Source organism: Neoarius graeffei, chromosome 24 (genome assembly GCF_027579695.1).
Source record: "Neoarius graeffei isolate fNeoGra1 chromosome 24, fNeoGra1.pri, whole genome shotgun sequence".
Lineage (NCBI taxonomy): Eukaryota > Metazoa > Chordata > Actinopteri > Siluriformes > Ariidae > Neoarius > Neoarius graeffei.
This window is the reverse complement of record NC_083592.1, coordinates 8224717-8247346: the sequence shown is the minus strand read 5'-3', so window position 1 is coordinate 8247346 and position 22630 is coordinate 8224717. Positions and strand designations below refer to the sequence as shown.

Here is a 22630-nt window from a genome sequence, read left to right as displayed (position 1 = left end):
AAATACTACCCGCCGGCTCGACTACCACACTCTCCACTACGTAGCCTGTAATGTTGGGAAAATCTGCATGAAAATGTGTTATTTACTGTTAAAAGGATTTATTCGGGATAAATAACATGTCAGGTAAGGCCGGTTTTCTATAGACTACATTCCACATTTAGCTGCGGCAATATAGTCTACGGCTATATTGTCTGGATATTTATGCCAGTGTCTCCTAGGCATACATCTTTTCCCCCTCTGCTCTGGGAACGCATATTACAAGTGCTTTGTACACCAAATTTATTTAATAACCCATTTATTTATAACGAGGGCTCTCACAACTTTGAAATTAGTGCAGCCATAGAAACGCGTGTTTCTGTAGCTCTGCGGCGGGTGCCTATATTTTGTACTCTGGGCTCGTGCTGTTGCTATGGTAACCCTGGGCGTCTTCGGGAAAGACAGCTGTCAAAGCGAGACTTCTGAAATTTCCAAAATGGCGGTGTCAACAAAGCTTGTAGATCCTCGGAAAGCTCAGACTCGGCGATTTTTTAACATATTCAGCTAAGTTACCGGACATAACACGGGCGGAAATATTAGGGCGTCTTTAGGGCGTCGTACTAAAAAGTAGGGCGTCCAATTTCTTGTTTTTTTCAGTACAGGGCGTCGAAAAGACGCCCAGACGCCCCTCTATCTAAAAGCCTGTTCCTGAGCCATCTCTCACATGCTGCTGTTCACTGCACTTCCGTCCTCTACATTGTTTAAAGGGGAACTGAAGTCATTTTTAAACTTGCTTTATTTCTTAATTAACGTGTTCAATTACATTTTCGGTTTTGGTAACTTTATATCGTGACTCGTATTGGCAACTAATTGCAATTAAATATTATACTTATCAGCCTATTCGGTTTTTAGCCTTGTTGAATTTAGTTCGTTTGGTCCACGGCAGGCGTCGCTTATCCGCGCGATCTTCACGAGACTTGTGCGAGACTTCGAAATGTGACGTGTCGGTGCCGCCATTTTGAAAACTGTTTTCCAAACGAAATATTGCACAAAAACAAGTTTAAATGACGATTACTGCCTACTTTTTTTTTTCAAACTTTCCTGATTGCTATCAAAACAAAAAAAAACTTCCGGCTTGATCCCATCAGCATTCGAAAGAGGGCGCGCGCGTCTTTTGACAACGTTGGCAGATGTTGGTCACTTTGATTTCTGCTGTATGTTTTACTTCCATCCTACGATGTCTCACACAGGAAAAAGAAAAGACAAAGTATGCATTCAAATATTAATTTTAATGTTGGCAATCAGTTTGCTTTTTATTAAGAAAATGAAAGCTAAAGTGTCGTTTCTTTTCTTTTCCCTGTTAATGTGTTAATTTTATTTATGGCCACAAAGTACTGATATGATGAAGAAAATTAAACAACAAAATGATGATGATTTGAATTTATTTTTGACACTAATGCATGCTTACATTGAAAATCCCATTTTACTTTGCATTGTGTCACTATCTTTACATGATGCACAATAATAACACACACCTTCCCATTTACACTCACTCACACTGATTTCCTGCAGTTTTCACTGTTAATTCGTGGACAGCAGTCAGTTTCACCTTTTAGTGATCGAGAAATGTCCTCGGATAACAACTCCACTCTTCTCATTCCCGCTGCTGGACAAAGTGTATTAGTTTTTAAAGTCTGTGAATAATGTGACTGTCGTGGCTTCTTTTAAAAATCTCACTGTGGTGAAGGGGCGTCTTGTGCTTGGCCAGGAGATGGAGAACACGGAATGACTCCTCAGTAGCAGCTTTAGCTCTCCTGGTGGGTTTTGTGAAAAGTGATGGCTGGGCTTTAAAACCAGTTGTAACTCTTGAATTCTTTTCTCTCCTATTTCACTTTTGGGTGGGAATGAATCCTTGAATTTCAGATGGTAAGTGATGTAATGGCAGGCAGTCTTTTCTTTCACTCCTGTAAAAGCAAGTTCATTTTCCCATTCAGAACGGTAATGATGTATTCTCACCTTCTTTCGTTGCTCGGCCATGGTTTCCTGAACAGAGTTTGCTCAGTGACAGAACACAGCTGTGGTTAACGTTAGTTAAGCAGGTTGATGTGACGCAGCCGGAAACAGTTATCTGTAAAAAATCATCATAATCAGCCATAATTATTTTGTTCTTGGGCTCCTCCCTGCCCATAGAGATGCACAGCACTAATTAAATATGTAGCGGTATTCAACCTGTGGATATTTGAACATTGCATATTTTTTTACTGTAAAATGTGTTGTGGTATAAAAATACCTCAGAGATCGACTGCTACATCACGAGCAGCAGGTTAATGACCGCTGGAGTGCAGGAGAAATACTGCACTCTTTAATGTTTATACCTCCATCTTAATCATTCATGCAGCCAGAAAATGTTTAGCACATGATAACAATTTAGTTTCAATTTTCTTTAAATTTGTGTCTCTGCAGTTCGTCCCGAGGCGTCAGTGTTCCACAAACACACTCCTTCTCCAGAGGTGGTGTGTCACACTACAGGTTTCTTCCCCAAAGCCCTGAATATCACCTGGCAGAAGGACAGAGAGGACGTGATTGAGGACGTTGAGCTCAATGAGACGTTACCCAACCAGGATGGAAGCTTCCAGAAGAGGAGCATTCTGAAAGTCCCAGCTGAGAAACTGCAGAAACACAAATACACCTGCGTGGTTCAGCACAGCAGCTTGGAGAAGGATTTAATCCTAGAAGTAGCAAAAGGTCAGAATAAAACTCCAGATTTAGAGGATAAAAGCTGATTTACTGCTGCAGCAGAGAATAAAGACTCTGTGTTCATTTATCAGATGGAGGGCAGATTGGAGTCGTCATTGGTGTCGTCATGACCGTTGTCACTGCTGTTGTCTTCTGGAAGAAGAGGAACTCTGGTGAGAGGAGGAAGGAGGCAGATGTGAAGTTTTCAGAGAACAGATTTACACTTTCTCATTCTGAGAGGATTTGATGAATATTTTGCATATTTTTAATCTTCATTAATAAATTAGACGAGACAATAAACTGATATGAACTCGTTATCTCATGAAGCCAAACACAGCACTGAGATTTTATAATAACTGTCTGTCCATCATCTGTGTTTCAGGATTCAAACCTGTTCCCCCCCCAAACCCTGTAAGTGAACCTTTATGATCCATAAATGATGTTTAAAACCACTACATTATTTATTAGCAGTGTTTAGTTCACTTTGTGACGGATTTGAATGTTTTACAGCCTCTGAAGGAGATTCTTCCTCCAACAACTCTTAAACTGTGGCTGTGTGTCTTCCTGCTGGAGAGAGAGAGTAAGACATGATGATGTTTACAGTGTAATATGGAATAAAAATGTGTGTGGCGTGAAAATCCAGCAGAAAAGCCTGAGCTCACATTAAACCTCAGATCAGAGCTGATATTTGTCTCCATTGTCAAGCGCAGTTTAATATCCAGCTATAAGATTGTGCGGAAATATTTCTCTCCGTGTTGCTCTCCTCTTTCACAGGTGAGGAGGTGCAGCCATGCTTCTTCTGCTTCTTATCGCATTTAGCAGTGTGTGTAATGCCTTACTGCCACAAACTGGACTGCAGTATGTAACACTGCAATCGAGTCTTTTATATCTATGTTTTATAGAGAGATGAAGAAAAATGTTATAAAAACAAAAGTCCTGTAATAACGTACTGTAGCTCTTAAAAACTTGAGATTTCCTGCTTGTATTCTTCCTTTTTTTTGTGGAAGCCTTTGTAAATATTACTCTACTGTAAATATTACTCTACTATCCTGTATTTTGTAAAAACTGTAAAAATAATTGAGATTCTAACAATTGGTGCTGAACACTTAAAGGGGAACGGAAGTCATTTTTTAAAAACTTGCTTTATTTCTTAATTAACGTGTTCAATTACGTTTTCGGTTTTAGTAACCTTATATCTTGACTCGTATTGGCAACTAATTGCAATTAAATATTATACTTATCAGCCTATTCGGTTTTTAGCCGTGTTGAATTTAGTTCGTTTGGTCCACGGCAGACGTCGCTTATCCGCGCGATCTTCACGAGACTTGTGCAAGACTTCGAAATGTGACGTGTCAGCCAGGTTCGTGCCACCATTTTGAAAACTGTTTTCCAAACAAAATATTGCACAAAAACGAGTTTAAATGATGACTACTGCCTACTTTTTTTTCAAACTTTCCTGATTGCTATCAAAACAAAACTTATGGCTTAATTACATCAGCATTTGAAAGCGAGCACGCGCGTCTTTTGACAACATTGGCAGATGTTGCTCTGTGTCTGAAATCACTCCCTACTCACTATATAGGGCACTATATAGTGAGGAGCCATTTTGTAGTGAGGCTTATTTACGCCGTATATAGTGCACTCAAAGTATCCCACAGTGCATCACGAAAAGTAGTGTACAACCGATGGTCACTAACCAAAGCAATATATCCCATTATGCATTGCGGTTGCGCTGAAAGAAAAATCAAAAGTCTCAGATTTGATTTCATAAAAGGCAGCGACAAAAAAAAAAAGTATTCAGCCTTGATTTAAAAAAAACTGAAGGATGCAGGTATTTTGTATTTGTTAATGTGGGAAATGCGCTCCAGTACAGTATGTATTTTTCACAAAAATACACGCATGTGTTTAGAAGAAGAAGAAACCTTTATTCATCACATGCACACTTCAAGCACAGTGAAATTCATCCTCTGCATTTAACCCATCTGAAGCAGTGAACACACGCACACGCGTGCACGCGCGTGCGCACACACACCCAGAACAGTAGGCAGCCACACCAGAGCGCCCGGGGAGCAGTCAGGGGTTCGGTACCTTGCTCAAGGGCACCTCAGCCCAAGGCCGCCCCACGTCAACCTAACTGCATGTCTTTTGATTGCGGGGGAAACCGGAGCACCCGGAGGAAACCCACGCAGACACGGGGAGAACATGCAAACTCCACACAGAGAGGCCCTCGCCGGCCACTGGGTTCAAACCCGGAACCTTCTTGCTGTGAGGCGACAGCGCTAACCACTACACCACCGTGCCGCCCTATTTTGTAATAACTTTATTTTGTAAACCCACCAGCAGACTGATCTGGTATGTTTTAATCATGTGACAGTAATGACGTAAATACCAGCTCGACGGACTAGTGTCCAAAAGTGTTTTTTCATTTTACCAATGAGCTCACTATATAGTAATTCCCTATATAGAGAGTAGTGAACGAGTGAGTGATTTCAGACACAGGGAACGTTGGCAGATGTTGGTTACTTTGATTTCCGCTGTATGTTTTTCTTCCGTCTTACGATGTCTCAGCGAATCTCATTTACAGCCATTGCTTTGACATATGGACTGATATATTACGTAGCATATTTCAAACAATCATAACTTGCTATAGCAGTGACAAAATGGCCATCAAGGGCGGCATAGTGGTGTAGTGGTTAGCACTGTCGCCTCACAGCAAGAAGGTTCTGGGTTCGAGCCCAGCGGCCGACGAGGGCCTTTCTGTGTGGAGTTTGCATGTTCTGTCTGCATGGATTTCCTCCGGGTGCTCCGGTTTCCCCCACAGTCCAAAGACATGCAGGTTAGGATAATTGGTGGCTCTAAATTGACCGTAGGTGTGAATGTGAGTGTGAATGGTTGTGTGTCTCTATATGCCAGCCCTGCAATGACCTGGCAACTTGTCCAGGGTGTACCCCGCCTCTCACCCATAGTCAGCTGGGATGGGCTCCAGCTTGCCTGTGACCCTACACAGGATAAGCGGTTACAGATAACAGATGGATGGAAAATAGCTATCAAAAATGCGTTCCTATATTTAATAAAATGAGAAATAGAATTTTGATAATAAAAAAAAAATTGCCTTCAGTTCTCCTTTAACTACCTCTATCACTAATGCTATAAATGTTATTTTGTCAGTCCATGAATAAATCTTTATTTACTCTGTGCTGGTGTTTGTGTGGCTGTTATTTGGGTTGAGGATTTTATGTCTGCTGGTTGTGATTTTGTCAGGATTCTCCTTCCTGCTCTCCTCCATATCCAGTACTACAGGACTATCCTGACCTCCACAGATGCAACACTTCACTCTTTCCCCAGACCTGCATCTTCATGTTTCCTTCCACATCCAGCACATTGCTGTTTACCAGGAGACAGTGGGGCTCGTCCACAGGGGCAGGTGGAGCACAAACCTGATTCACAGCTCCACACATTTTACTGTCACCAATGATTTTTTTTTTATGTTATTTGACAGATACGGTGCCCTCCACAATTATTGGCACCCCGGTAAAGATTTGTTTAAAAAAAAAAAGTTACAAAAAAAATCCACCTTTTGGCAAAGTTGCTTCATCTCACACTGAAAAAAATTAGAAAAATCCAACCTTTTTGACTAAAATTTATTCAGACAAAAACAATTCCCTCGTCAAGAAATAATTATTTTCGATAAAAGCACGTGCCACTATTATTGGCACCCCTGCATTTAATACTCTCTACAACCTTCTTTGCCTGTAAAACATCATTGAGTCTTGCCAATAACATTTTATAAGGTTGGAAATACAGAACAGGGCATCTGAGACCATTCCTCTTTCCCCAGTCTCTCCAGATCATCCAGAGTCCTCGGCCCTCTCGTGCTCTCTCCTCTTCAGCTCCACACACAGGTTTTCACTGGGGTTCAGCTCAGGAGACTGAGATGTTCATGGCAGAAGCTTGATTCTGTGTTCAGTGAACAGTTTTTTTCATTGTCCTGCTGGAAGATCCAGTGACGACCCAGTTTTAGTTTCCTGACAGAGGAGCCAGATTCTGATTTAAAATGTCCTGCTATTTCATGGAGTCCATGATGCCATGTTCAAGGTTTCCAGGCCTTTGGAGGAAAAACAGACCCAAAACATCACAGAACCTCCACTACATTTTACAGTTGGGATTGGTTTCTTTTCATTAGAGCTATCCTTCTTTTTACACCAAACTCACCTTGAGTGTTTATTGCCAAAAAGCTCCAGTTTTTGTTCTATCAGACCAGAGAACACAGTTCCAGTCAAAGTTGTAGTTGCGTTCCCCAAACTTCACGTGCTTATGTTTGCGGTTAACTGACAGAAAAGGCTTTTTTTTCTGGCAAATCTTCCAAATAATCTGTTGGCATGTAGGTGGAGTCTGATGGTGGTTTTGGAGACTTGGAAACCCCAAGATTTTACTTTTTTCTTGTAATTCATCAACAGTGATCCTTGGTGATTTTTATTTATTTTTGCCTGTCTTTGCCCTCCTCACTGTACATGGGGCAAAATTAAACTTGGGTTCTCTTCCAGGCAAGTTTGTAGCAGTTCCAGCTGGTGTCCACTTTTTTATTTTTGCTTGAGCAGTAGAAAGGGACATTTTCAGGTGAGGAGATATTTAAAAAAAAAAACATTCTCTGACTTATGAAGGTCAACACACTTCATTTGGTTTGTGTGTTCTCTTCTCTTTCCCATGTTTATGGATGACTAAGGGAATTTGGCCTCTGTGTCACCTCATGTTTGTTCCCTATTAATCAGGAAGTCATGGATTACAGCTTGAAAGTTCCTGCACACTCCAATCAACTTGAACATGTACAGTTTAAATGGGAAACATGCTTCAGTTACATTGTTTGCTGTCTTTTCCAGGGGTGCCAATAATAGTGGCACGTGTTTTTTGTTGAAAATAATTTTCTTGAAGCATGTTCTTTTCTCAATACATTTTTGATTAGAGGTTGGAGTTTTCTCATTTTTTTTTCAGTGTGAGATGAAGTGACTTCACCAAAAGGTGGATCTTTTTCTAACCGTTTTTACTAATCTTTACAAGGGGTTCCAGTAATTGTGGAGGGTCCTGTATAAGCCGATGTTCGATGTTTCCTGTGTTTGTTTGTTTTGGGGTTAAATTGTTTCAAAAGAAAGACAGAAATCATCTGAGCCCCAACACTGTGAAACAAATTCTATTCATTAATAAAAATCAATAAGATTTTTTAGTCCAGTCCCACAAGCACATTGTTTCCTACGTCTCCATTAACCACCACTGGAGCTGCAGTAACACCATTATTATGATCTATCATCTTGCTCATTTCCTTCATATGAAACAACTTTGAAATGTATAAAATATACTAATTCTATATACTAAAATATATTGTGTACATACACTATTTGAATGTCTAAGTCCTATTCAGATGTGTAGAATATATTTATAAATGTATCTTTCTTTAACACTGGATTGATGAACTGCTGTCCACCAGCCTCTGGACTGTCTGTGTGATTGGATGATTGATCGTTTGACCAGCAGGTGGCTCTAGTGAGCAAGTGAAGCCTCGAGAAATGAACCGATTCTCAACACAACTGGCTGGAAAACTTCAGTGTTTCATGAAGATTTATCTGATCATCACTAACTATAAGATTGTGTTTGGAGTCGCGGATAACTGCAGTGGAAACTGTAAAGCTAACGATCCTCATCACAAACAAGGAGTTCTCAAAATGCGGTGTCTCGGGTTGCAGTCACGTAACGACAGTCCAGTGTCTGTGTGCGCATGCGCGCGTCCAACAGGGGAGGAGGCGGGGTCAGACTGGTCTGGGGTTATTTTTGGACTTCATTCCTGCGCGCGCTCAAATCTGCCTGCACGCTCGCGCAACCTGACACAGCGTTACAAATGTGCCACAAAACCAGCCAATCACAAACTTGGAGAAAGTCATTCTGATTGGCTGTTTCTTATCCAATCACATAGCTACAGCCGTAATGGCGGGAGGCGTTGAGAGATATTACACATACAAACTAACATAAATATATCGACAGCCAAGTTTGGTGTTATATATTTTTATTTATTTATTTATTTATTTTTTTACTTTTTTTTTTTTACTGGGGTATGGTGCCAAGTTAGCTTTGCGTGCTAACCCAAACAGGTTGACAGGCGAGGTAGCTGCAGCCATCCCAACTATCCCGGAAGTTCCAGAGAGAGAGAGAGAGAGAGAGCGCATCCTGATTGGTCTGTCTTGCTAAGTAAACCAATCAGTGTTGTGTGTGGGCGGGCTTTAGGTCTTCTCTCCCGGACCGAGACTCCATCAGTTCAGTGTCTCCAGGAGCGTCATGGCGGAGTCGCTGTTCACTGAGGAGGCGACTGTATTACTTTATGGGGCACAGCGTTTACACACAACACCAGCATTAGTGACTGATACAAAGAGCAGGTTTTATTGCCAGAGCCTCGACAAATCTGTTATTTTCTTAGAAACAAGTCCAAAATAAAGAAATGTATCTATTTACACCTGAATTTATTATTACACTGGATGATAAACTGAGAGACTTAATACAAGGTCTATCGTAAAAAGAAATGTGCAGAATCCTGAAGCTCTTGCAGTTTTACAATCCCATATTCTGTAACTGAGTTTATAAAAGGTCGAATCCCTTCAACCTCAGAGCATCAGAAACATCTGTTTCATATTTAGTAAACAGTAACTGATATATAACATTATGTACACACATTACTCTGTCTGACAGAAGAATAGAGAACATGTTGATACACATTTTCATCACGTCTCTCGCTCCTCTTGGTTTTCTTCTTTGAGAACTGTCGTGCAGCGAAACGCAACGAGTCCGAGTCCGGATCCTGCAGAGACACAGAGGACACACAGAGATGATCAGATATAAATAATAAATCAGGTGAACCTCACATATTTCCTCGAGATGTGTCGAGATCATAAAACCCTCATGGTGGAGAAACTTGAGAGCCTCATTCTCTGAGAACCTTGAGGATTTTCTCCTCGACTTTAGCATGTGTGCTTTCATTGTTCCTGAGAATAAACCTGATGGAGCAAAACACCTGAAGATCAAACTATTCAGATTAAAATGCTCTGCTCATGAAGGCTGGCTAGAAACAGGCTTTTGCACAGTGGTGGAAATCAAAACCAAGGAAAATCATCAAAAGTTATCTGTTTATTGTTATTACTATTAATATTTATTATTAATACTATATTGGTTGTTCTTTATATTTATCATTCTGTTATTACAGTTATAATTATTAGCCTGTGTGTCTCCTGTGGATTTAATCCAAACCTCAGTAAGTAAAAAACAAGTCGCCTATAAATAATATCAGCTCGGGCCGAATGTTCTGTCAGTGAAATTTTCAAGAAAAAATGTTTGTGATTTATAGAGATGTAAAAATATACATGTATTTAAATAATGAGTCTAACATTTGAACAGTTGGGTCATTAAATATATGCACTGAGGAGTTTCTGGAAATTTAATTTTACAGGTAAAATGTTTGAAAAATTTGATTTTAGAGAATGAACACATTTTCATAAAGCATGAACTGATTCTATTATTGACAAAATATCACTAAGTTCTATTTAACTATATATTTTCTGCTGATCTTTACTTTTTGCTTTCAGCTGCACTCAAACATTTTGATTTAAAACAAAAATGTTTCTAAAATATCCTCAGATGGTAAAAATGAAATGTGACGTGTCCTGCAACAAGAGAGCAGTGAAATATTTTGAGCCTCTCAGTTTCCAGGTCTGAGTTGAAGACAGCAGCGTCGGGTTCAAGCAGAAACAACAAGAACAAGAGGAACAGACTGCCTCGGGTACAGAAACCACATTACAACCTGAGAGCTCAAACTCAATCTGCTCAGAAGTTATCAAAGAGATACAGTTTTAAATCATCATTATTTAATCTTCAGTAAAACACCTTTGTCTTATATATATATATATATATATATATATATATATATCATCATCATCTCTAGCCGCTTTATCCTGTTCTACAGGGTCGCAGGCAAGCTGGAGCCTATCCCAGCTGACTACGGGCGAAAGGCGGGGTACACCCTGGACAAGTCGCCAGGTCATCACAGGGCTGACACATAGACACAGACAACCATTCACACTCACACCTACGGTCAATTTAGAGTCACCAGTTGACCTAACCTGCATGTCTTTGGACTGTGGGGGAAACCGGAGCACCCGGAGGAAACCCATGCGGACACGGGGAGAACATGCAAACTCCACACAGAAAGGCCCTCGCCGGCCACGGGGCTCGAACCCGGACCTTCTTGCTGTGAGGCGACAGCGCTAACCACTACACCACCGTGCCGCCCCTATATAAGAAAATAAGAAACATAAAATACTTTTACTGAGAGGATAAAAAATTTCCACCAGCTCAAAAACAAACAAACAAACAAACAAACAAACAAACAAACGTGTTGATTTCTGTTTCAGTTTAAATCAGGGTTAATAAATCAGATCAGTGTATCGATTAGTTTTAATGATTACATTTACCTCGTTATCTTCTGCTCCAGCACCTAACGCAACACAAAACAAAGATTATTATTATTATTATTATTATTATTATTATTAGTAGTAGTAGTAGTAGTAAATTAGCCAGCACTTATGTGTCCGGCCACATTACAATCCCACCAAGCATATTGTTGGGATGTTGCTTCGAGTTTGAGACTTCTCCTACAAGTTATACTCCTTAGCTTAGTCACTCCTCTATATCAGTCCACCAAAGACTTTCCTCATGATAGTTTCATAATATTAATAATAATAATAATTATTATTATTATTTATTGGAGTAATATTTTACCTTTGTGTGTTTCTCTGTGCTTCACTATGATGAAGATCAGGACACTGAGAAGAATCACAATCACTGCACCAAACACCACAGTCAGTATGAAGAACACAGGAGAAGAGACTGAACCTTGGAGAAAAACATTACAGAAAACATTTAGATCCCGAAACCTGCATCATATTTCTCATCTCATCTCATCTCATCATCTCTAGCCGCTTTATCCTGTTCTACAGGGTCACAGGCAAGCTGGAGCCTATCCCAGCTGACTACGGGCGAAAGGCGGGGTAGACCCTGGACAAGTCGCCAGGTCATCACAGTGCTGACACATAGACACAGACAACCATTCACACTCACATTCACACCTACGGTCAATTTAGAGTCACCAGTTAACCTAACCTGCATGTCTTTGGACTGTGGGGGAAACGGGAGCACCCGGAGGAAACCCACGCGGACACGGGGAGAACATGCAAACTCCACACAGAAAGGCCCTCGCCGGCCACGGGGCTCGAACCCAGACCTTCTTGCTGTTAGGCGACAGCGCTAACCACTATACCACCGTGCCGCCTGCATCATATTTTAATTGAAAAATTTACAGAAGCCTTTTGGAGAACAAAAACAACAAACCTTTCGCTCTGTCCGGGTTCTCAGAAAGTGTTTTATTTCTGTCTGAAAAATGAAACATTATTTTTACAACCTCAACCATCTGAATCAACTTTTACTGTAATGATTTACTTTATAAATTTACCTTTCACTTGTAAAAAGGTCGAGTTCCTAAAGTTCACTTGGTTCAGATCTATGAAGCTGCAGTAATACAGTCCTGTATCAGAGACATTTACTGCGGTGATGGTGAGAGACGTGTTCTTGCCATGAACAGACATCACTATTCGCTCAATTTCATTATAGAAGTAACAGTTTTGTGATGGAGCTGATGTCCTAAACTTTTTGCACCCAAGAAGAAGTGGAACCGAAGCACTTGTGTGCTTAAACCAGACAATGTAACCTGTATCACTCAGCTCATGTTGGCACCAAACAGTGGCATTATCTCCAGCTTCCACCTCCACAGTTAAAGAGCACAGAGTCTCTGAGAGCAAACCTGCAACCCAGAAAACACACAACCTCATTCACACATTACACACAACTTTAATACAGTCAGGATAGATGAGCTTTTATCAGTGTTTCTAACTGGAGCTGATCATCTGAGTTTCATTTTTAATTGAATGAATTTAAAAAGTCTATAAATTCTCAGGAACAAAATCACAAATCACAAAACTGGATATAAAAAAAATTTTCCCCCGAATAATTAAAGTTTTTCAGTTACAGAACAATGTAATGAATACAAATATAATTATAATTTACAGTGTGAGATTCTATTGTCAGAGCTATAATGTGCTGGACTGTATGAAGTTCTTCTCGTTTCTACAAAATGTTAACTTTTTTTTCATTTAGTGAAGCATTAATGAGATTATTAACACTCACCCATGACACAGAGGGACACATGCAGAATTTCAAACCCAATCATTGTTGAACTATCAGACAAGAGACAAAGAGGAAACGGTCTGTGGGGCAAAACTAATGCAGGGTTTATTTATGTGTGTGGGTGGAGTGTGTATTTTTACAGCTTACTGCTCTGTGGTCACTAAAAAGGCCCAAGGGGGGGAATCTAAAACCAGGTGTCTTTATTATGATGTACAGCTTCGTATGGATTTATTTTCATGGCTGAACATATTTGAAGAAAAGTCCTAGTTTGAGTCCACGAGTATATTTTGATATGATAACATTTGTAAGTTCATTAGGTGCCAATGAATCTCTATTCCAGCTCAGAATAATGAATTGGTTTGCAGTGCTGTGCTCACTCTGATGGATTATCGGGGAAAAGCCTTTATGCTCATTGTTTATAGCAGTACCTTACAGTGACTTCTTTAATTTAATTCAACAAGCTAAATTAATGAATTATACAATTTAATACGTCTGATTCAGTTAATCAGGAGCATCTGAATGTGATGTGTGTCAAAATGCAGCCAAACCATTTTTATGTTAATAAATACAGTACATTAGTCTCACTTTTTAATCCAGATTTTCACCTGTTTATATAATTATCAGTAAAATGAACTGCTCTGTGGATGATGTACAGTAATTAAACTTCAAACATCATTTTAGCAAGATGATCATGCTCATAATCTTTCAGGGTGGGTGTTTAATTTAGTGAATAGTGGAAAAAAGATGGGTGGCACGGTGGTGTAGTGGTCAGCACTGGTGTTTCATAGCAAGAAGGTTCTGGGTTTGAACCTCACAGCTGACGGGGGCCTTTCTGTGTGGAGTTTGCATGTTCTCGTTGTATTTGCATGGTTTCTTCTAGGGAAGCTGCGACAGGCCGAGCAAGCTTGTAGCATAGATGACGCATGCTCAAGATAGATGCAGACAGCCTCATGAGAGGCGAGCAACTGACAGGCCACTTGGCGTCCAGGCATCAGGATGAGTGAGTGAAAAAAACGGTGTGAGAAAGAAGCAGCTGGTGGTCAGAATGATAAAATGCAGGTGAGAGAGTCAGAAGTCTTTGCGGTTCAAATGCAAAAGTCATGCGTGCAGATGTGCAGAGTGTCAGTTCTGTGGTTGGAAAATGTTCAAACTGTGAAAAGGGCAGTTGCTGCATGTGTTTGAGTCTCATTGAGCCTCGTGGTTTAAGAGATGGCTGGCCTTCTTTGTGCAACTCTGCCTACAAGACAGTTAAAACTTGACTTATAAAAATGTACAAAATTGTTTTATCAATTCAGTTGAAGAATTAATTAAAAAATATCTTATATTATTATATATGCCCTAATAATGTGTGTACGGTGGGAAAATATTCAGACCCCATTCACTTTTTGAACTTTATTTTGTTATAGCTTTAATTTAAAATACACCAGGTTTTTTTCATTAATCTACACACAATAACCAATAATGACAAAGCAAAAAGATGTTTTAAACATTTTCGCAAATTTATTACAAATCAAACACTGAAACCTCTGATTGAGATAAATGCAATATTCAGACTTCTCAGGATAATCAGATAATGAAAGCACACGGTGGTGTAGTGGTTCGTACTGTCGCCTTCACAGCAAGAAGGTTCTAGGTTTGGGCCCAGTGGTTGGTGGGGGCCTTTCTGTATGGAGTTTGTATGTTCTCCCTGTGTCTGCGTGAGTTTCCTCCGGGAGTTTCCCCCACAGTCCAAAGACATGCTGTTAGGTTAACATGGGGCAGCCTTGGGCTGAAGTGCCTTTGAACAAGGTACCTAACCCCTGACTGCTCCGCAGGTGCTGTAGCATGGCTGCCCACTGCTTTGAGTGTGTGTGCATGTGTTCATTGCTTCAGATGGGTTAAATGCAGAGGATGAATCTCACTGTGCTTGAAGTGTGCATGTGATAAATAAAGGTTAAGTTAACTGGCTTCTCTAAATTGTCCATAGGTGTGAATAGTTGCTTCCTCAAGCCCAGAAATGGGAGGGTTGTGGCAGGAAGGGCATCCAGCGTCAAACTATGGTCCTAAAAATTGGGTCCACATGGCAGCGACCCCACACACATAAGTGGGACAAGCTGGAAGGAGAGAGGGAGAGAGAGAGAGAGAGAGCAGGGGTATTCAATTAAAATTCAGAGAGGTCCAGTTAGAGAAAATTTGTTCAAATAAAGTCCAGAACATCATGTGTTATGATTCAGTGCCATATATTTTGAAGGAGCCTAGTAGTTGTATCAATGTCTGTATGGAGTCAACAACTGACTGTCAAATAAAATAAAGAAAGTACAATTCAATTGTACTTCAACAATATATATTATCAATTTTCACAATGAAATGGAGGGTACCTTCATAATAAAATAATAATACAATAAATGTTCTTTTCTCATTTCAAGTAAAATAAGGTTTGCATTGAAAGATAAAATAAAGAGTTTCTGAAAAAGACATCTTAAAAGAAAGTGCTTAATTTTAGAAAAAAAAAAGCTGTAGCTTGAGTTCCCCCTTTTTTCTTATCTACATTTCACATCTAAACAATCTCAACAAACATTAACAACTAAACAGCTTTAACACCTCCTTTTCTCTTCGTTCCCCACTTTCTCTCGCTCAGTGGGAGAAGTCAGCTCGACCTTGTGCTGCCAGGATTTTAAATCTGTGCCAGAATGATGTCAGGGCCATTCTCATCCACACGTCTCAGGCTACATCCACACGACAACGGCAACGAGATGTTATTTAAAAATATATCGCGTCCAAATGGGCAACAATCAGTAAAATATCTGGTCCATATGGCAACGCAACGCTTGCTGAAAACGATGCAATACACATGCCACACCTCTAGGGGCGCTGTAAGACGGTCCCTTCGGAGACACCAGAACAATAGAAAAAGTAAGGACGCATGCGCATAATGCGCAAGACTTCATATTAGCCACAAAGTCAGGAAAATCTGTTTGTAAAATTACATTATAATGACCAAATACAGTGAAAAGTATTTTTCCAATCTCACCTGTGAAAGGTAATCCCATATGATCTCGTTTGGACGGTAAACCTGTTGGTACAGTTAAACGCAGCTAATCTTTATTCTCCGCTTTGACCTCTCCAATATGGCGGCGAGGATGACGTATGATTCTACGCGGAAGGCGGCGTCTTTAATGGTCCGGAATAAATTGGATTAATTTGCTCCTCTACGCCCTTTTTGAGGAATGTATTGTCGGACTTAAATCAACATCTGAAGAGGTGAGATCGCTCCTTTTTTTTCCCTATTTTTGCTGGCGGGATTGCACCATTACACAATAAATATTCACAGTGAAAATATTTTGTAAGCGCGTTTCATGAACCAAGTTATAGGATTTGTTGACAACTCGCATCGCAATGAGAAGATCATTGGCACTACTGGTGTGAAGAATCAGACCATTTCATAAATGAATATTTTGCTGTAGAGCTGCAGTGTTTGTACAATTGCATGTTTTTGCTTCACTATTACTGTCACTATTCTGCTTCTTGCATTACTACTGTGAACTAACACTGAACATAATAATAATAATAATAATAACTAGACCGGACAATTCCCCGGGGGAAATTGTGAGAAGATGCAGTGCGCGAAGCAATTCGGTCACGCATGTTCGCTGGCCGTGAATGTGTGACCTGCAATGATGTTTCAGTGCAATGATTATGTGTGTGCTTGAGACAGCAGCCGTCATGAAGAAGAGCTATTCAAGAGTATAACCAAAGTGACTACAGGCGGAAATTAGCATGTACTGCTATAACCTGGGACAGACATCTGTCCTTACCACAAGGAAAATGTTTAATTTGTGTACTGTCCCTTTTAAAAATAAAATAAACTCTAAACTCTATGAAGAGTGTTTGTATGTACGAACAGAAATGTTCTTAATAAAGTGGGCGGCTAAGGTGAAGTGTCATGCCGACCGAGGCTGTTTTTTTTTTCACAATAAAAAGAAATTCACAAAATTCTTTCACAGTGAGCGCTAGAAAGGTCTCCTGAATAGACTGATGTAATTTTTTGTCTGTAGTGTTAAAAATAATGACACTAGAGCGATTTAAAAATGACTGACTTTTCTGTCACGTTTATAATGGGTGTCAATGAGCTAAGACACACAAGGTCTTGAATTTTGTGCTGTTTTACGAAGGACCAGGCCTCGAACAATGACAAATAACTCGACAACGGAAGCAGCTATTCACAAAATTCTTTCACAGTGAGCGCTAGAAGGGTCTCCTGAATAAAATGATGTATTATTTTGTCTGTAGTGTTAAAAATAATGACACTAGAGCGATTTAAAAATGATTGACTTTTCTGTCACGTTTATAATGGGTGTCAATGAGCTAAGACACACAAGGTCTTGAATTTTGTGCTGTGTTTTACGAAGGACCAGGCCTTGAACAATGACAAATAACTCGACAACGGACGGAGCTATTCACAAAATTCTTTCACAGTGAGCGCTAGAAGGGTCTCCTGAATAAAATGATGTATTTTTTTGTCTGTAGTGTTAAAAAATGACACTAGAGCGATTTAAAAATGACTGACTTTTCTGTCACGTTTATAATGGGTGTCAATGAGCTAAGACACACAAGGTCTTGAATTTTGTGCTGTGTTTTACGAAGGACCAGGCCTCGAACAATGACAAATAACTCGACAACGGAAGCAGCTATTCACAAAATTCTTTCACAGTGAGCGCTAGAAGGGTCTCCTGAATAAAATGATGTATTTTTTTGTCTGTAGTCTTAAAAATAACGACACTAGAGCGATTTAAAAACGAGTGACTTTTCTCTCACGTTTATAATGGGTGTCAATGAAGCCTGTCAGCTGCCCTGTCCTCAGTTTGACGCTTGTCATTCAAAAACTGTAAATCCTATCGTTTAGGTAGACACATTGTGTGAATCAGGACAAGTTTTCCTACTACTTTTGAGAAAATCATGTCTGTAGAGTGAAATTTGTGGCTGAAAACACAGTTTAAGCGAGAAAGTTTGAGCTTTATTTTCAACCTCTCTCCACTCTAAGTTAACGAGCTTCACCTGTGTGTAACGCAATAGACACCCATTCAAAAGCCAGATTTTCTCCCAGAACCCACATGGCGGTTGAGCCGGGACTGATCCGAAAGTGTAGAACCTAGCAGAAAAGTTGAATGCCAGATCCACAGAGGAGAAGTTTTCCTACGTTTTAGAGTTTGAATCACGTCTCTAGGTTAAAGCATGCCAGAGCAGCGGACGTTTGAAAAACGTTGAAAAAGTGCTTTTTTTTCAATTAATTCCATAGAAATGAATGGGGGTTTTTTCGACGATTTTTTCGCAACTACGTCGCGAAAAAATCGTATTCTGTAGAGAAAAGTAATAGCATAGCGAGTCCGATCGAGCCGCACGTTTTGATATATTGTTTGTCTGTGTGCGACGTACGGTTATTGAGTTATTCGAAATCAAAATTTGCGTAGGAGGAAGAAGAAGAAGAAGAAGAAATACGTAGAAGAACAATAGTTGCAGTGCTTTGCACTGCAACCTATGGGCTCCCCTAGGGGAGCCCATAGGTTGCTGTGCTTTGCACTGCATCCTAATAATAATATCCAAGCTCGTGTTTCACTCTCACTAGTGCTCTGTAAGGCTTTTTCCTGGTGATATTCGTTACACTTCTACCCGGCGTGAAGCACTCACAGTCATGTGGTTGTGATGTCATCGTAAACAAATCCGTTCTACTCATCCAGACGACTTCACAACAGCAACGTTGCCAGATCTTTCCACTCTGGAACCCGTTCTCAAAAAGATTGCGTTTTGGGCACCCAAAACGCCGGTGCCGTGTGGACGCCAGGCCTAAACAATAAGCAATTGTATTGGAGTCACCTGAATCCGTTGCCGTGTGTCCATCTGTGATCCTGGAGCTATGTTTAGTTATTAATAATGTTCATAGTAGAGAAAGCTGCCTCACAGTTGTATGAGGAGCTGAACATGGTCAAGATGTACAGGGCTACTTTCCTCAGACCTGGGAAAGCTGTCTCTGAGAACCAGGAAAGTTTTGGAACCAGGAAGTGGCATTTGGAACCAGGAAGTGGCAGGATCAGTTCCTCCAAACTGCTCTTTCAGGGCCACATCTGCTTGGAGATCTATCAGTTGCATCTGGAGAGGCCCAGCATTTGACCACTTGAAGTGCTGTGTGAGTTCCTTTGAGAACCCGGTGATATCTGTGGTCTCCAGATGCCTTCACTTGATGCCTTGTGAATTGCTTCATCCAGCTCTCGCACATCCTGGGTGAATATTTCTGTTCTTCTTGTGGCTGTTGATGCTTACGTGGGGATTTGATGGATCTTTTCACAAACTCTTGTTTGTTTTCCCTCCAGTAAGGGTTCAGCCACTGCACTCATGCCCTCCTTGACCATTCCTGAGTCAGTAAAAGGTTTTATACGTTTTTCCAGAATCCATGCAGCTTTAAGGGAACATTCACTGGCACATTGTTTCAATGTTTTCATTGTCATTTCAATTCATTTTTCAATCAATACAAAATCAAATTTTGTATTTATTATAAAATACCACTATTGACCTTTAAAGCACGGAATGGTCTCGCACCACAGTACCTGAGTGAACTTCTGGTCCTTTATGATCCACCATACCCATTTAGATCAAAAGGTGCAGACTATTTGTTGGTGCCTCATATAGTGAAGGCTTTTCTTACAAAGCCCCACAGTTATGGAGCAGCCTTCCAAGTAGTATTTGGGAATTCAACACAGTCTCAGCGTTTAAGTCGAGGCTGAAAACATGTCTTTTTACTCAAGCCTTTTGTTAATAGCTTTTTTTTAATTAGGTAAAGGAATAGATCTGGAGGGTCATCAGGCATAGTGTTTCAGTAAACTGGGATATATGGATGCTGTTGCCCCCCACTCTCACTCGGGTTTGTTGACAGTGGAATGGCTGCTGCTTTATGCCCCAGGGCTCCCTCATGTCTGTATTACCTTCTGGCTCTCTCCTTTTAGTTATGCTGTCATTGTTAGTTTTGCACTCAGTGCAAAATGTATTCTGTTCTTCCTCTTCAGGTGACATTGGGCATACCTAACAACCTGTGTTTCTCTCTCTCTTTCTCTGTTGAGTTGCATGTCGATCCTGAGACACCAGTGATGCTGAACCTCTTCTGCTCCTCGGACTCACCTGATCCATCCTGATGCCCTACTTCTGGCTGGAGTCTCATCACGTTGCTCCTGTTGAGGACGGCTCCATATGGACAGTGGAAAGTCGCACTTGGAAGACGCTCTGGACACTTACAGCAATACATTTATGTCTGAGGACTACAGCTGACTTGATAACTTTAGGACTGCAGTTGTCATGAACAGTTTTACACTCAAGTTTCCATCAATGAACAGTTTATAACATCAACAAAACAGACTTCATGTTAAAACTATAATGAATTTCCTGGTTACACAGTTTTACTTTGTGACTCTACAGGACAGAGTTACAGAAGAGAGTTATTTATAATCCCGCTGTCTGTTATCGCCCAGATGAGGGTGGGTTCCATTTTGAGTCCGGTTCCTCTCGAGGTTTCTTCCTCACCACAGATGCCACAGGTTTACTCACTGGGGATAAAATAGCTCATGTTTAAAGTCTTTAGTTGTCTGTAAAGCTGCTTTGCGACAGTGTCTGTTGGTTAAAGCTGCACAAATAAACTTGACTTGATGTTGTTGGGCAGCGAATGATTGTGTCAGGATAGTGGTGGGTCGATCATATTGGGATTTGATCCTGTATGTTCTGAGCCCTCAGTTCGGATTTGAGTGTGTATGATCGCTCAAAACATTTGTGCTTTGTCCCGCAGTGGCGCTTCACATTGCTGCTTTTAATTCCAGCCACAGTCTCGGAGCATCTGAGGGAAACTGCTGCTGAACTTCCTGTGGGAAGTGTGAACATATCCGAGTCTGCCATTCTGCACTAAAAGCTCTGTTTTCTGTCTGTTCTCCTTATTTTACAGCACGCCATGTCTGTTTCCCTCATTCACTTCTTCACACTGCTGTATCTCTCTCTGTCTCCTCGCGCCTCTGTGTGTGTGTTTCTATTTACTTACACTTACTCACTTTTACACACACACGCCCGCGCGCTCCCCTCACAACGTTGCTATGAATACATTATTTGATTGGCTGAGTAGAGTCACGTGGGATGAGTCACACTGCACGCGACTGGTCTGTGCGTTTCCTGTGTACGAACATTGATTACCGTGAAGGCAAGAAAAGCTGCGCAGTTCAAAATGAGACTACCGTATATGCAAAACACGTCGTGCAGAAAATAGAAACGGTCCGTTAAACTCTAATAACAGGTCTGGGTTCGGATCCGGACCGCGGTCCGCCATTTGGTGACGCCGGCTTTAGAGTTTGGCCAGAGTTTATCTTATGGGACATGGTTTTGAAAAGCACACACTTATTCCCAAAATTCACAGTGTATGTCAGACAAAAACAAAACCCTGTGAAGTCAAGTGAACTCTCCACAGACCCTGTGAATAATATGTGTCAACACACAGACTTGAGCAAGAGTATAAATCCATTTCTGGGTTCAGAACAGGCCTCTGAATATCCAGCCAAACCCCAGGCTTGAACTCCAGAGAACAGAAGCTCCCAAGCTTTTAAATCAAGTCAGTTTATTTGTATCACACTTTTACCAACAGACACTGCAACAAAGCAGCTTTACAGAAAATTAAAAAGCATAAACATATGAGCTAATTTTATCCCTAATAAATGTATCCCTCATGATCAAGCCTGAGGTGATGGTGGTGAGGAAAAACTCCCTCAGACAATGCGAAGAAGAAACCTCGAGAGGAACCGGACTCAAAATGGAACCCATCCTCATCTGGGTGATAACACGGTGAATTATAAATAACTCACTTCTCTAACTGTGTCCTGTAGAGTCACAAAGTAAAACTGTGTAACCAGGAAATTCATTATAGTTTTAACATGAAGTCTGTTTTGTTGAAGTTATAAACTGTTTATTGATGGAAACTTGAGTGCAAAACTGTTCATGACAGCTGCAGTTCTAAAGTTATCCTGGTGATTGTAGTCCTCAGCTATCATAGCAAAACTGTAAGAGTCCAAAGCGTCTTCCAAGTGTGACTTTCGACTGTCCATATGGGGCCGTCCTCAACAGGAGCAATGTGATGAGACTCCAGCCAGACGTAGGGCATCAGCATGGATCAGACGAGTCCAAGGAGCAGAAGAGCTCAGGATCACTGGTGCCTCAGGATGGACATGTAATTCGACAGTGAGACGGATATATATTTTTTTATATGATAATGATGAGGGGCGGTACGGTGGTGTAGTGGTTAGCGCTGTCGCCTCACAGCAAGAAGGTCCTGGGTTCGAGCCCAGTGGCCGGTGAAGGCCTTTCTGTGTGGAGTTTGCATGCTCTCCCCGTGTCCACCTGGGTTTCCTCTGGGTGCTCCGGTTTCCCCCACAGTCATGCAGGTTAGGCTAATTGGTGGCTCTAAATTGACCATAGGTGTGAATGTGAGCGTGAATGGCTATATGTGTCTATGTGTTAGCCCTGCGATGACCTGGCAACTTGTCCACGGTGTACCCCGCCTCTCGCCCATAGTCAGCTGGGATAGGCTCCAGCTTGCCTGCGACCCTGTAGGACAGGATAAGTGGCTAGAGATAATGGATGGATGGGTCGA

General features: G+C 40.9%; 2 protein-coding genes across 4 annotated transcripts in view; one reads left to right on the top strand and one right to left on the bottom strand.

Annotated features, from left to right (window-relative positions):
* LOC132872864 (class I histocompatibility antigen, Gogo-B*0101 alpha chain-like) overlaps nt 1-5907 on the top strand; it is a 198035-nt gene extending 192128 nt beyond the window's left edge. For 2 of the 3 annotated variants that reach the window (XM_060907972.1, XM_060907971.1), the window contains exons 8-9: nt 3095-3123; nt 3223-5907. In XM_060907972.1, the coding sequence (XP_060763955.1) occupies nt 3095-3123; nt 3223-3303 (110 nt within the window). In that variant the 3' untranslated portion in view covers nt 3304-5907. Of the gene's footprint in view, nt 1-2439; nt 2722-2804; nt 2886-3094; nt 3124-3222 lie in introns of all 3 variants that reach the window. The other variant, XM_060907973.1, reaches the window with a different exon arrangement.
* Nucleotides 5908-9119: 3212 nt separating this feature from the next.
* Nucleotides 9120-21067, bottom strand: LOC132872870 (uncharacterized). Its single transcript, XM_060907983.1, has 6 exons — nt 20131-21067; nt 12985-13034; nt 12254-12601; nt 11524-11637; nt 11217-11239; nt 9120-9550 (listed from the first exon to the last, which is right to left on the bottom strand). The coding sequence occupies exons 2-6, from the start codon at nt 13025-13027 to the stop codon at nt 9413-9415; spliced, it is 666 nt and encodes a 221-aa protein (XP_060763966.1). The 5' UTR covers nt 13028-13034; nt 20131-21067; the 3' UTR covers nt 9120-9412.
* Between the last annotated feature and the right edge of the window lie 1563 nt (nt 21068-22630).

Coding starts and splice junctions, on each gene's coding strand:
- LOC132872870 (XM_060907983.1), bottom strand. CDS start 13,027: ATGATTGGGTTTGAAATTCTGCATGTGTCCCTCTGTGTCATGG. Junction 11,638..12,253: donor GACCTTTTTACAAGTGAAAG/GTAAATTTATAA, acceptor TTTTTCTCCAAG/GTTCAGTCTCTTCTCCTGTG. Junction 9,551..11,216: donor CTGGAGCAGAAGATAACGAG/GTAAATGTAATC, acceptor GTGTCTCTGCAG/GATCCGGACTCGGACTCGTT.